General features: G+C 54.1%; 1 protein-coding gene across 1 annotated transcript; it reads right to left on the bottom strand.

The window, feature by feature from the left end:
• Nucleotides 1-576: 576 nt before the first annotated feature.
• Nucleotides 577-10,043, bottom strand: LOC131760485 (pepsin A-like). Its single transcript, XM_059070510.2, has 9 exons — nucleotides 9,865-10,043; nucleotides 9,257-9,416; nucleotides 6,869-6,986; nucleotides 6,288-6,406; nucleotides 5,384-5,583; nucleotides 3,514-3,630; nucleotides 2,206-2,350; nucleotides 2,014-2,112; nucleotides 577-901 (listed from the first exon to the last, which is right to left on the bottom strand). Exons 1-9 carry the CDS (start codon nucleotides 9,918-9,920, stop codon nucleotides 752-754), a joined length of 1,164 nt encoding a protein of 387 aa, XP_058926493.1. The 5' UTR covers nucleotides 9,921-10,043; the 3' UTR covers nucleotides 577-751.
• Nucleotides 10,044-11,211: the final 1,168 nt, after the last annotated feature.

The raw sequence follows: 11,211 nt of genomic DNA, 5'->3' as shown, positions 1-11,211 counted from the left end.
TCCGCTTCCTCTCTTCAGCCTCTCCTTGGGGAACGGAAAACCATCCTCTTTCAGTCACCGATGGGGAAACGGGTCAGCTTGGTATCTTGCACCCAGAGTGTTGAGGGGCTCCCAAGGGTCAGGCTGCATCAAGCAGCTCATCACAGAGCAGCCTGGTAGATTTGGGGGCGCCAGCTTCTCTCACCACTCTGGCCCATGTCTCTAGGTCATCACTGCCCTGCCTGCCCTACTTAGGAAGTCACCATCAGTGGGCACCTCTCCTTCATCTTTTTCCTTTTCTCCTTATCTCTTCTTGGCTTTGGGAAAAATAAGAAGTTACTCCTCAACCCGGAACTCAGGTGCTCTCTTCTATGAGGAGGCGACGGGCCTGGCATTTCTGGTCCCCAGCTCTTTATATGATGCTCCCAGCTGGCCCAGCCGAGGCCCATTCATCTTCCCGGCTCTGTTACAAAGCGTGTGCTGCTGCCACTGTCACTGTGTTTGGTGCTGTCCAAACGGATGTGGTCAGTTCTGCCCCCCCCCGCCCTGGCACTCTGACCCCAGTGATGTGACAAAGAGACACAACCCCATAAAGCATTTTCCAGGAGGTTATGATTTATTCTACGTTATTGGTGTGACAGGGAACAGGGCCAAGACTCCACCTCCACAGTCCCAGAGGCAGAACAATCAGGAGACTTATCTACATCGAAGAACAAACAGGGACAGAAACTAGGGCGGGATCTTCCTGGGAAGTGGCCGGAAAGACTCGGGTTCAGGCCATAGGAGCCAGGCCAACCTGGTTGTTGGCCCTGTCAAAGACGGTGTAGTACTGGCGGATGAAGATGTCACCCAGGATCCAGAGCTCTCCGCTGAAGGTGGGGATGTTCATGCCCTGGAATCCGCTGACGCAGCCTCCCTGGCTCTGGAGGAAGGCAGAATAAAACTGGAGCTGGGACACAGACCCAGCAGTGACAGGCGCTGGGCCGTGAGCATCCAGGGGCCATGGTCCCCTGCCAGGCACGTGCAAGGAGGAGCTTCCTGGCTCGTGCCTGGGGACTTGGCTCTTCCTGGCCTGGGATCTGCCTGTATAAGCGGCTTACTGCACTCTTGGTTTCCAGGGATTACCAGACATTATCCAGTGTTTCTGGCAGATGCATACACCCTGACGTCAGCATCGCAGCTAAGGGCTTTAGGGAGAACTCAGCTGCCGGGAAGGATTTTGGAAGTCCTGGTGACGCAGCCTTTTCTCATTTTTCTGATCCTCGCCAGTGGCAAACCGGATCAGCTGTTAGTCCTTTCCATTCACTAAGTCACTGGGCCAGCAACCTTGGCTGTGTATTAGAATCACCTGCGGAGCTTTGACCACACACCCCTCCCCCGCGCCCCACCTCCCACCATGGGTCAGGCCCCACCCCCTCCTAATTAATCAGCATCCCTGGGGGAGGGGCCTGGGCCTCCCTACTTCTCGCTGAATAACATCGACCCACTGGGCAAAACTAGTTTCCCATCCGGCATCGTAATCGAAGGCAGAATTTTCCCGTGGCTCATCTGACTAAAGATTTTTATTTGGTAGAGACGGTAGGAGCATCATAAGCCCTAACCCTATGGAAGCTGTGATTTCTATTTGCCGAACCCTTCGTAGCTTTGACGTGGCCAGTCTCGCGTGATTACCCTAACCACACCCTGAGCGTGGGGAAAGCTCTAGCTTTTAGAGGAGGAAACTGAGGCTAAGGAAGGTTGTAACTTGCTCGGTATCTACGGGCTAGTAATTGAGACCCAGAGCTTGGACTCTGGTGTCCAACTAAAAATCCTCTTTTCACGCCATCAGCCCTTGCCTTGCTCTTCCCGCCTGGGGTTGTTGCATCCCAATTCTCATTCATGCATTTATTTTTGAAGCGTTCTTTTTCTCCGGAGGCTGTCCAGAGCAGATGTTAGCTCCAGCTTGTGGAAGTGCACTTGCCCTTGTGCCAAGGGGGAGGATGTGGCCACATTCTGTGCGGGCACATCTAGGTGGAAGGCTCAGAGCCCCCTTACCTGCAGGATGTAGGCCGTGGGGGGAACAGGGTACTGGACACCGTTGATTGTGAAGATGATGTCGGGCAGGCTGCTGATGCTGGAGCAGCTGATCACCATCTGGAAAGAGTGAGGATTAGAAAGGCTTTCATCCCTCCTGTGTGGCAGGTCCACCATCTGGGTCCAGAACAGGGCAGTCAGGGCTGGACTTACACTGCCATAGGGATCCTCGGTGGCTCCAATGTAGCTCTGGATGTTGGAAATGGCAGAGGTTGGGCCGGCCAGCAGAGAGGTACCGGTGTCAACGATGGCCTGGCAGCCATTGATGCAAGCGATGGGCTGTCCATACATGGTGATGCTGAGGATGAGATGCAAGTCAGGGTCCCCTGAGCCCCCAGGGGGTACATCTCCCAAGGAGGAACCGGGTGACCCTGGAAGGTCCCTCTTCCTCACCCATTGGCTGATGCAGAAAATTTCAGCTTCTCTCGCTCGCACACTCATTCATTCTGCGCATTCATGTGTTCTACAAATATTTACTGAGTGCCTACTCTGTGTTAGGCACAGGAGATGCAAAGCCAGACAAGATGGGCGCACGGTTTCTGGCTGCAGGGAGCTTCCACTCTAGCTGGAAAGGTGAGTTATGATCGAGGAGGAGGAGGATAGCAGAGCAAATGGCAAGGGACCAGGAACAGAAGCCAGGGTGAGGGGGCTGGTGTGGAACAACCAGGGAAGGCTTCTCAGGGAAGCAGAGGCCCAGAGGTTGCTAGGGAGGTGAGGAGCTGGAGGAGGACCTCCCAGGTAGAGGACACGGAGGGGGGGGAGTGATGGCGACACTGCAGGCAGCCCTGACTGCCCTGTTCTAGACCCAAGGGGAGCAGGGGCGGGAGTTCGAGGAACTGATGGGATGTTAGCATGGCCGTGGGGCCGATGTAGGGGGACCAGTGTGTCCCAGTTGGCCTAGGACTGTCTTGGTTTTAGTGATGCAAGACTGGCATGCCAAGAAACGAACTGCTCACTCCTGGGCAAACCTGGGCAACGGGTCACGCTAGCCGGCCAGCTGGGGGCAGAACAGCCAGAGGGGGAGGCTGCCTGGGGGCAGACGGGATTTGAAGGGGAAGGTGGGAGGAAATGGTTTGAAACAGCTTGTCCGCCGTTTCGCCCTGATCCTAGACCAAAAGTGTCAGGCCCCCTAAACGCCGAGATGTGTGGACAGGGGCGTCCTCCCCTCTCCCCGGGGATGCTGGTGGATGGTCCTGCCTCCTTGCTCAGAAGGGAAGTGGCTGTCTCATGCTTGCAGAGTGTCTGGGGGGGTTCCTGACAGCGTTGGGGGTTCCTCCTGTGACGTGCCCTTGTCAGGGAGGGTCTCTCTGGCTCGGCCAGCTTCCGCCTTCTCCTCCTGGAGCACGTTTCCCTGTGCTGCGTGTTCCAGGGGGATCCTGGAATGCTTCGTTAACTATGAGTCTGTAAAGAAATGGGGTCTGGGGCCCGTGCCAGGATATCGCCCATCCATGGTGACCTCACCTGTCCACGGTGATCTGCCAATAGCCCTCAGAAGAAACAGGCACCCAGTTCAGGGTTCCCGTGTAGTAAGAAGAATCGATGCCACCGAACTGCACCACGCTGCCGCTCTTGTCATCTCTATGGAAAGTGGAGGGGAAGAGGCAGGAATTCATTTGTTCATTCATTCATTCACTCATTCAACTGAACGTATAAACTGTGGGCATTCTAAGAGCTACTCTAGATCGCACTCTCGCCGGTGCCAGGAGCCGTGCAGAGTGTGTGACCCACAGGGCTTCCTGTAATCCTTACACCAAGATCCGTGCCATAGTCACTATTGTTATCATTATTTCTATTTTACAGTGGGGAAACTGAGGCTCAGAGAGGTGAGGCAATGTGCCCAAGGACACACAGCCAGGGAGTCGCAAAACCAAGATGAGAACCCAGGTCTTTCTGGTTCCGAAGCGTTGTGTGGTTTCCCACCAAATACTGTCTCTCGTTGCTGCGGGGACCTCAAGAGAAATGAATGAACGACAGTGTCTGCTCTTAAGGCCTCGATAGTGTAGTTCGTGGTTTGCCAACGTCTGGAGGTGTCTTTGATTGCCATGATTGGGTGGGGGTCGGGGGAGCCCCTGGCGTCTAGTAGGTAGAGGCCGGGGAGGCTGCCAGACATCTCAGGACAACCCCCAACAGCAAGGAGTCATCTGGTCCAAAAATGTCAATAGTGCTGAGATTGAGAAACTCTGTTCTAGTCGGCCCCATGTGCAATATCTAAGTGCCCATAAAAGCAGATTATGTTTAAGAGCTGAAACTTGAATATTAAGTGGCCAAGAGGAAAAAAGGATGAAAGGGCCCTCCTGCTGTAAACTGCAGGAGTCCTGGTTACTGGAATATTCGTTGTCTAAATCTCTGCAGTTTTCGGTTAGATAGGGAAACAAACGTAGATGACAAAAAGACATTAATCGCTGAGGAACTGGACACGGACAGAACGTGACCCCAACTCACCCAACCCCACCCTGCCTTCCATGTAAACATCTGACAGCACCCGTGACACGAGATGATAGCAGAACAGTCAATAACTAAAGGGAAGCACATCGATGGTGACAAATCGCTTCAAAAGAGAAGGATGTGGGCTTCCCTGGTGGCGCAGTGGTTGAGAGTCCGCCTGCCGATGCAGGGGACGCGGGTTCGTGCCCCGGTCCGGGAGGGTCCCACATGCCGCGGAGCGGCTGGGCCCGTGAGCCATGGCCGCTGAGCCTGCGCGTCCGGAGCCTGTGCTCCGCAACGGGAGAGGCCACAGCAGTGAGAGGCCCGCGTACCGCAAAAAAAAAAAAAAAAAAAAAAGAGAAGGATGTGAATGTCAGAGGAAAATTGAGTGTCTTGGGAAAGTCGAGGACACACCCTCAGACATTCTGGCATAAACTTCTACTCAGCCAAAATCAAGACTTTGTTATTCCTTATTCTTAGAATTAACTCATAGTCACACCTGGAACCTAGATTTTGTTAACTAATGAAAGAAACTTGCTTTCATCATTTAAAAGTTTCACTGTTCAAGATGTAAGTCCCAATCAAATCTTCTTTTCAGTTTTTGCTACGGACTTTTGGCCCCAATTTTAAGTGGCTTCACGTTAAATGGTGGTCTTCAGGAGAGCAAATGGCTAATGATATTTGACTTGGGTAAGGCAAGGAGACGAAGACTCTCGCTAGTAAAATAAGACGAATGAGGATGGTTCATCAGAGAGGAATTCGGCACCGTTCTCTCCAAAGATATACCTTAGAGAGCCTTAGACATTGACCTTTCCAATTCCCGCCTTGCCAAGACTCTCTCCAGCCCACCCAGCCTTCGACAGCCCCCCGCTGGACCAGGTGACCGCAACTTCCTTGCCTAACTTACTTGCTCAGGTAGACGGAGAAGAGGTCTTGGGAAACCAGACCCTGGTTCCACATGTTGTCAAAAACAGGGGTGGCCCCGGAGGAGGAGATGCTGGGGTAGGCCAGACCCAGGATGCCGTCGAAGGCAGCGTAGTACAGGGAGGAGCCGGGCTCTGTCTCGCTCAGGCCAAAGATCTGGTTGGTGTCGGAGAGGCCTGCAACCTGGGTGGGGAAACCAAGATGTTCGTGATCGGCTTGTGCTGGCTGAGCAGTGCGGGGTGCCGGCCCCGGGCCCAGAGCATCCCTGGTTCATTTCGTGTAGGACTTGGCTTCCGGGGCATCAGGCTGGAAGGAGAGGGGAGGGATCATCCCTGGGAATGCTTGTCATTCCACTGGAGGTAACAGTCGAGGCTGATCTCCAGATGGGCTCCGTCTGCCGCTTGGTGTGAGAATTTGCTGCCGAACAGATGGTCACCGTGTGTTTGTGTTTCTGAAGATCGGATGCAAAGCAGACCCCAGGCAAATCAGAGCCCTTGACCCCTGCTGTGCCCTGGAAAATGGGGGTGCTTGTGGAGATTTTGTGACTCGAGGGGGCTCTGGGTTGGGGGGAAGGAGGAAGAAGAGGAGGTGCTAAACGAGAACTGAGGCATTTTCTCCCTTCTCGCTGCCCCCTCCATAGCATTCAACTTGGGTGACTCTGAGGGTGGCTTCTGGCTCCAGGCACCCACCCCCTTACCACCGCTGCGTCTCCGTTAGAAATGTCTGTGGTGTCTCTGCCACTTTCCGCATGCCCCAGTCAGGTTCCTTTTGGGATCACCGAGACCCGTATTGCTCGAATGAGCTGGTGCGGGGGCGGGGCGTGTGCCGTCCCTGGAAGCTGGCCCCAGGGCCGGGCAGGATGAGGCGCTGGCCAGCGGGTGGCTCACCTGGACGGTGTCGTATCCAAGGACGCCTGTCATGCTGCCTGTGCCATAGGCGATGGAGACCGTATTGTTGGTGCCCTTGAAGGTGGAGGACTTCTGAGGGTTGAAGCGGTTGTGGTTGCCTGTGGGCAAGAAGAGACATTGTCAAACTTCAAAAGCTGAGCCAGAGTCACGGGCTGGGGGCGTCTTCCCCGGTGGGTGTCTTGGTTCTGGGCGGGGCTTTGGAGGAGAAAGTTAACTCATCTGGCTGACCATCGCACTGACTGAAGGCCCTCCTGAGGACCCCCCAGCTTAACGCCGAGTGGAGCAGGCCCACAGCTGCCCACGGTGACGTGCAGCTTCACGCTCTCTCTGCCGTTGGACTGAAGTTTCTGAGGCCTGGAACCTCATGTGATTCACCCCTTCACCTCCCAGGGCACCTAAGCCTAGTGCTTGGCACATAGTAAGTGCTCAGTGAGTGCCTGTTGAGTGGATCCCTGAGGGACTCCAGCAGGCTTGAAATCGGACCTAGTTGAGGCCCCTGAGTGTTCAGGGCTCCTAGGTGACTTGGTGCTGGGGGCCCAGAGAGGGCAGGGGGCACTCACTGCAGGCACGGCTGGAGCAGTAGATGGAGGGCACCCACAGGTTGGAGGAGCCGGTGTCAAAAATGACGGTGAAGTGCTGGGGGGGGGTCCCGATGCCGATGGTGCCGAAGTACTCCATCTGCCAGGGTGGGGACAGCATAGCTCAGGGACTGGGGACTCCACAGCCTGGCCTCCCCAGGGACTGTCTCTGGGTCATCTCGGCCACCTCCCCCCTTCCCCTTCACTGGCCTCCTTGCCTTTGTCTCTCCCTCCAGTGTCTCCATCCTTTAAGGCCCAGCCTGGTCTCCCCTCCTCCTTGAAGTCTTCCCCTATTGCTCTCCCGTCACCCACTGACTATTCTCTCCCAAGCCGCGTTAACACCCAATAATCATCTGCTGTCCCCTCTTGCCTGGAGTGTCTTAGTCTTGCCGTCCTAGAGAATGTACCCTCTCGGACAGCAGTGGAACCTTACAGCACCCAGCCGAGTAAATGCTTGAGCGCTTTTTCGTTAAGTTGTTGAAGGGGAGATAAACAAGTCACCCACCTAAAGGTGGAGACCCCTTGAGGTATCTTATTCCTAAATCTAGGTGCGTACAATGGGTTTCAAGAAAGGGTGTCCTCAGGCTTTTTATTCTTAGTGGCAGCATTTCTCCCTTGCCAGCGCTGTCCCAGCCACTTTGATGACCAGTTCATTCCCATCTCAGGGCCTTTGCACTTGCTATTCCTTGTGCTAGGAAAATGTTTATTCTAGATCTTCTCATCAATCCTTCTGTGCTCTAGTGAAATGTCACCTGCACCAGGAGGCCCTCCCTGACTACTATATCTGAATTGGCCCCTGCCCCATTCTTCTTCTTCCCCTTACTCGAATTAATTGTTTTTTCTTTGTGGCACTTGTCATTACCTGGAATTATCTTACATGCTTATTCGTCTTCCCCTCTAGAATATAAGCTCCAGGATCTTTGCTCAGTCACCACTGTTTCCCCAGCTCCTGGCAGAGAGCCTCTGACACAGGGTAGGCACTTCATAAATATTTGTTAAGTGAATAAAGGGGCTAACATTATCAAGCTTTGAACAAGCTCTTACCAAGGGCCAGGCCCTGTGCTAAGCACTCCACAAACAAACAAACAAACGAAAAAACCCCAAGCCTATGTTATCGCGTGAATTACTTGAAACAAGCCTCTGATGGTAGATAGTAATGGTTCTGTCTTACAGACGAGGCAGCTGAGTCTCACTCAGAGAATTTAAATGACTTGCCCAAGGTCCCATGGCTCAGAAGCCTTAGACCCTAGATTTGCTCCAGGTCTGGCAAATTTCACAGGCTAAGCTCTTAACGAGAGGCAGCGTTGCTTCCTAACCTTGGCCTTCACACAGGGGTCACACTCTCTACTGAAGGGATTTGCGCCCCAAACAGAAGAGTCCAAGTGATCTTCCTGAAATTCCCTAGTTCAAAGGATGGCGGTGGCACTTAGATGCAGACCCTTATCCCAGACTCTGGTCTGGCTCCGCCCACTGACCCCCGCAGACCTCGCTTTGAAAATGGACACTGGGGGCTTCCCTGGTGGCTCAGTGGGTAAGAGTCCGCCTGCCGATTCAGGGGACACGGGTTCGAGGCCCGGTCCGGGAGGATCCCACACACCGCAGAGCAACTAAGCCTGTGCGCCACAACTACTGAGCCTGTGCTCTAGAGCCCGCGAGCCACAACTACTGAAGCCTGCATGCCTAGAGCCTGTGCTCCGCGACAAGAGAAGCCACCACAATGAGAAGCCCCTGCTCGCCAACACCCGGAGAAAAGACTGCACGCAGCAACGAAGACCCAATGAAGCCAAAAATAAAAAAATAATAAATTAAAAAAAAAAAAAATGAAAAGAAAATGGACACTGGCTTCCTTTCCTCAAATACACTCTGCTCCCCAGCGTCACAGGGTCCAGTGCAAGGTGTCCCACTCTCTGGGGCCCTCTCCTGTCCTCTTGGAACCCCCGGTGTCTCTTCATTGCTCCAAAGAGGTGTCCCTGCCCACCACCTGCAATACACTCAGTGTGTCACATTCACTGCGCGGCCTCAGCCTGCTTGTCCTTGTTATGCTTTGTGAGGCTCTCCTGCTAGACTGTGGGCTCCCCGAGGTTCATTCACGGCTGCTTCTCTGGGCCCAGCACAGTGCCTGACACACAAAAGGTGCTCCATCCTTGTAAGCACCGGATGAATGAATGAATGAATGAATGAATGAGAGCACCAACTCTGACCGTGAGTTTTCCTGCCCTCCCTGTGCCTCTGAGATCCAGGGAGCAGATCCCCGGGTTACTGCTGCCTGGGGGCTTGGAGCGCTGGCCCATCTTCCCAGACCCCTGGGACACCCCTTCTCTCCACTGGCCCAAGTCCTTGGAGCCGGCCCACTGCCTGCCATGCACTCACATCCAGGTAGTTCTGAAGGGGCTGGTCGGACATCAAGGTGGTGGCCTCCGAGGGGAAGTACTTGCTGCCTATGTTGTACTGGTGATGCCGCAGGAAGTCCTTCAGCTGGCCGTTCTCGATCAGGTTCTGCCTCAAGGACTTCTTTCTGGTGAGCGAGACCCTGTGGCAGAGCATTTGCAAACAGGTGGGTTGGAGGAAGAAGAGTAATTAGCCAAGGGGCCTGCTCGTAGGGTGCCGTGGAAGGCCTGGAAGGAAAAGAAAGCCGGCTCAAGAGCCGAAGAAGGGAGTCGCGAGGGGAGTTGCTCCCGTTGGGGGCACAGTAATGCAGAGAGGGTACGCGGTTGCCCAAAGTTACCTGGCCCAGTGCTGGAGCTGCGGACCCAGCCCGGGCTGGACTGGAGGGTCTGGGCTGTTAACCACGTCTGCCGTGTTGTGTCCCCCCCAGGTGAGCAGAGAAAGGAGGCTTGGGACGGTTGGAGAGAGAGGAGGAAGGGAAGAGGAGAAACACGGGGGTGGGGAGGGGGGGGAAGAAAAAGGCAGTGGGAAGGGCGGCAAAGGGAAATAGCCCCGGGGAGCTGCTCTTGGTGCAGCGCGTCCCCCAGACTCACTTGTAGGAGGTGCACTCGGAGAGCACCGTCAAGGTGAGCAGCAGCAGCCACTTCATGGTTCTTCCTGGCTCCCAAGACTCCGGAGAAGGGAAGATGGGAAGGGGTACAGCAGCAGGAAGGAGCCGCTCTTTATATACAGCTCAAGTGCTCAGGCATGGCCTTATCAGCCGCTAAACGTCACTCTTTACCCTCGCCCCAAACAGAAAGTTTCCTGATAAGATTGTCCCTGCCCTGAGCCATGTTCTGGGAAGTTTCCAGTTGAGTAGCTTTCCACTGTAACCACATCCTGGGTTGGGATGGCCCTGCAGAAAGCAAGAGGCGAAGTGGCGGCTTATTTCTTAAATAACAGAATGCATCCAAATTTGACAAGTTGAATATTTTGACGAAATTGGTCCCAAGTGCACTTAACATTGAACAGATGTCAAAGGAGCTCCAGCCACCCTGATTTGTCCTGATGGGACAGACAGCTGGGATTCGCGGAGAGCAGCAGTCGTTTCAGTGACAGGCTGTGTCCCTGGAGCTGCTTTCCTCAAGCATGTTCATAGGTCCGTAGTTTGGGACTCGGGACACATCTCCCCATGGAAATGTCATTATATGGGGTTGCTGGATGTCTAACTAGCTTATGGGCCTTATTTTGCTCTTGCTTCTCATGGCTGTTGGGCTGAGTCTTGGGAAAGTGGTGTGTACAGTACAGAGGAAGGGATGGAGTGGAGAGGGAACGGAAGAATGCTTCTTTTCCTGGAGGAAGCAAACTTGAAACAGGCCGCGTTCGTCTTTGGAATCTGTGCCCCTCACTTTCTGCGCCCCCTTCTTCTACCCTCTACTGCTCCTCTCCTACACTCTCAGTTACTCAAAGCCTCGTCCTTTGAGACCCCATCTGGGTCTGACTCCCAAGTGCTCCGTGCTTAACTGGGCTGAATGAATCAGCTGCAGTGAGCAAAGCGATCTGGGAAAATTCATACTAGGGTGTGAATGACTTAGAAAAGTTTTCTCTCTCTCTCTCTCTCTCTCTTTTATTTTTGGCTGTGGCACGTGGCATGTGGGATCTTAGTTCCCTGATCAGAGATCGAACCCATCCTCCCTGCTTTCCAACCCAATGGATTCTTCCCTTTTGTGGGGTTTATTCAGTGGACAAAGTGGAGTGAGAACTTCTATTCAGGAATTGTGGCGGAGGGGGGTATGCAGGAGGGAGGTCGCCAGTAGGTGGCGAGACCTGCCTGCAGATTTTGTTCTGAGATCGTATTCCCTGGGCCACCCCTGGTTTTTCCAACATTGGGAGACACAGATTCTATAAAAGCTCCAAATTTCTCCCAGTGCTTCTGGATGAGTACGGAGGGGTGGAGAGTG

This window comes from Kogia breviceps, chromosome 7 (assembly GCF_026419965.1).
Source record: "Kogia breviceps isolate mKogBre1 chromosome 7, mKogBre1 haplotype 1, whole genome shotgun sequence".
NCBI classification, from domain to species: Eukaryota; Metazoa; Chordata; class Mammalia; order Artiodactyla; family Physeteridae; genus Kogia; species Kogia breviceps.
The sequence above is the reverse complement of the archived record's forward strand: the minus strand, read 5'-3'. Positions and strand labels throughout refer to the sequence as shown.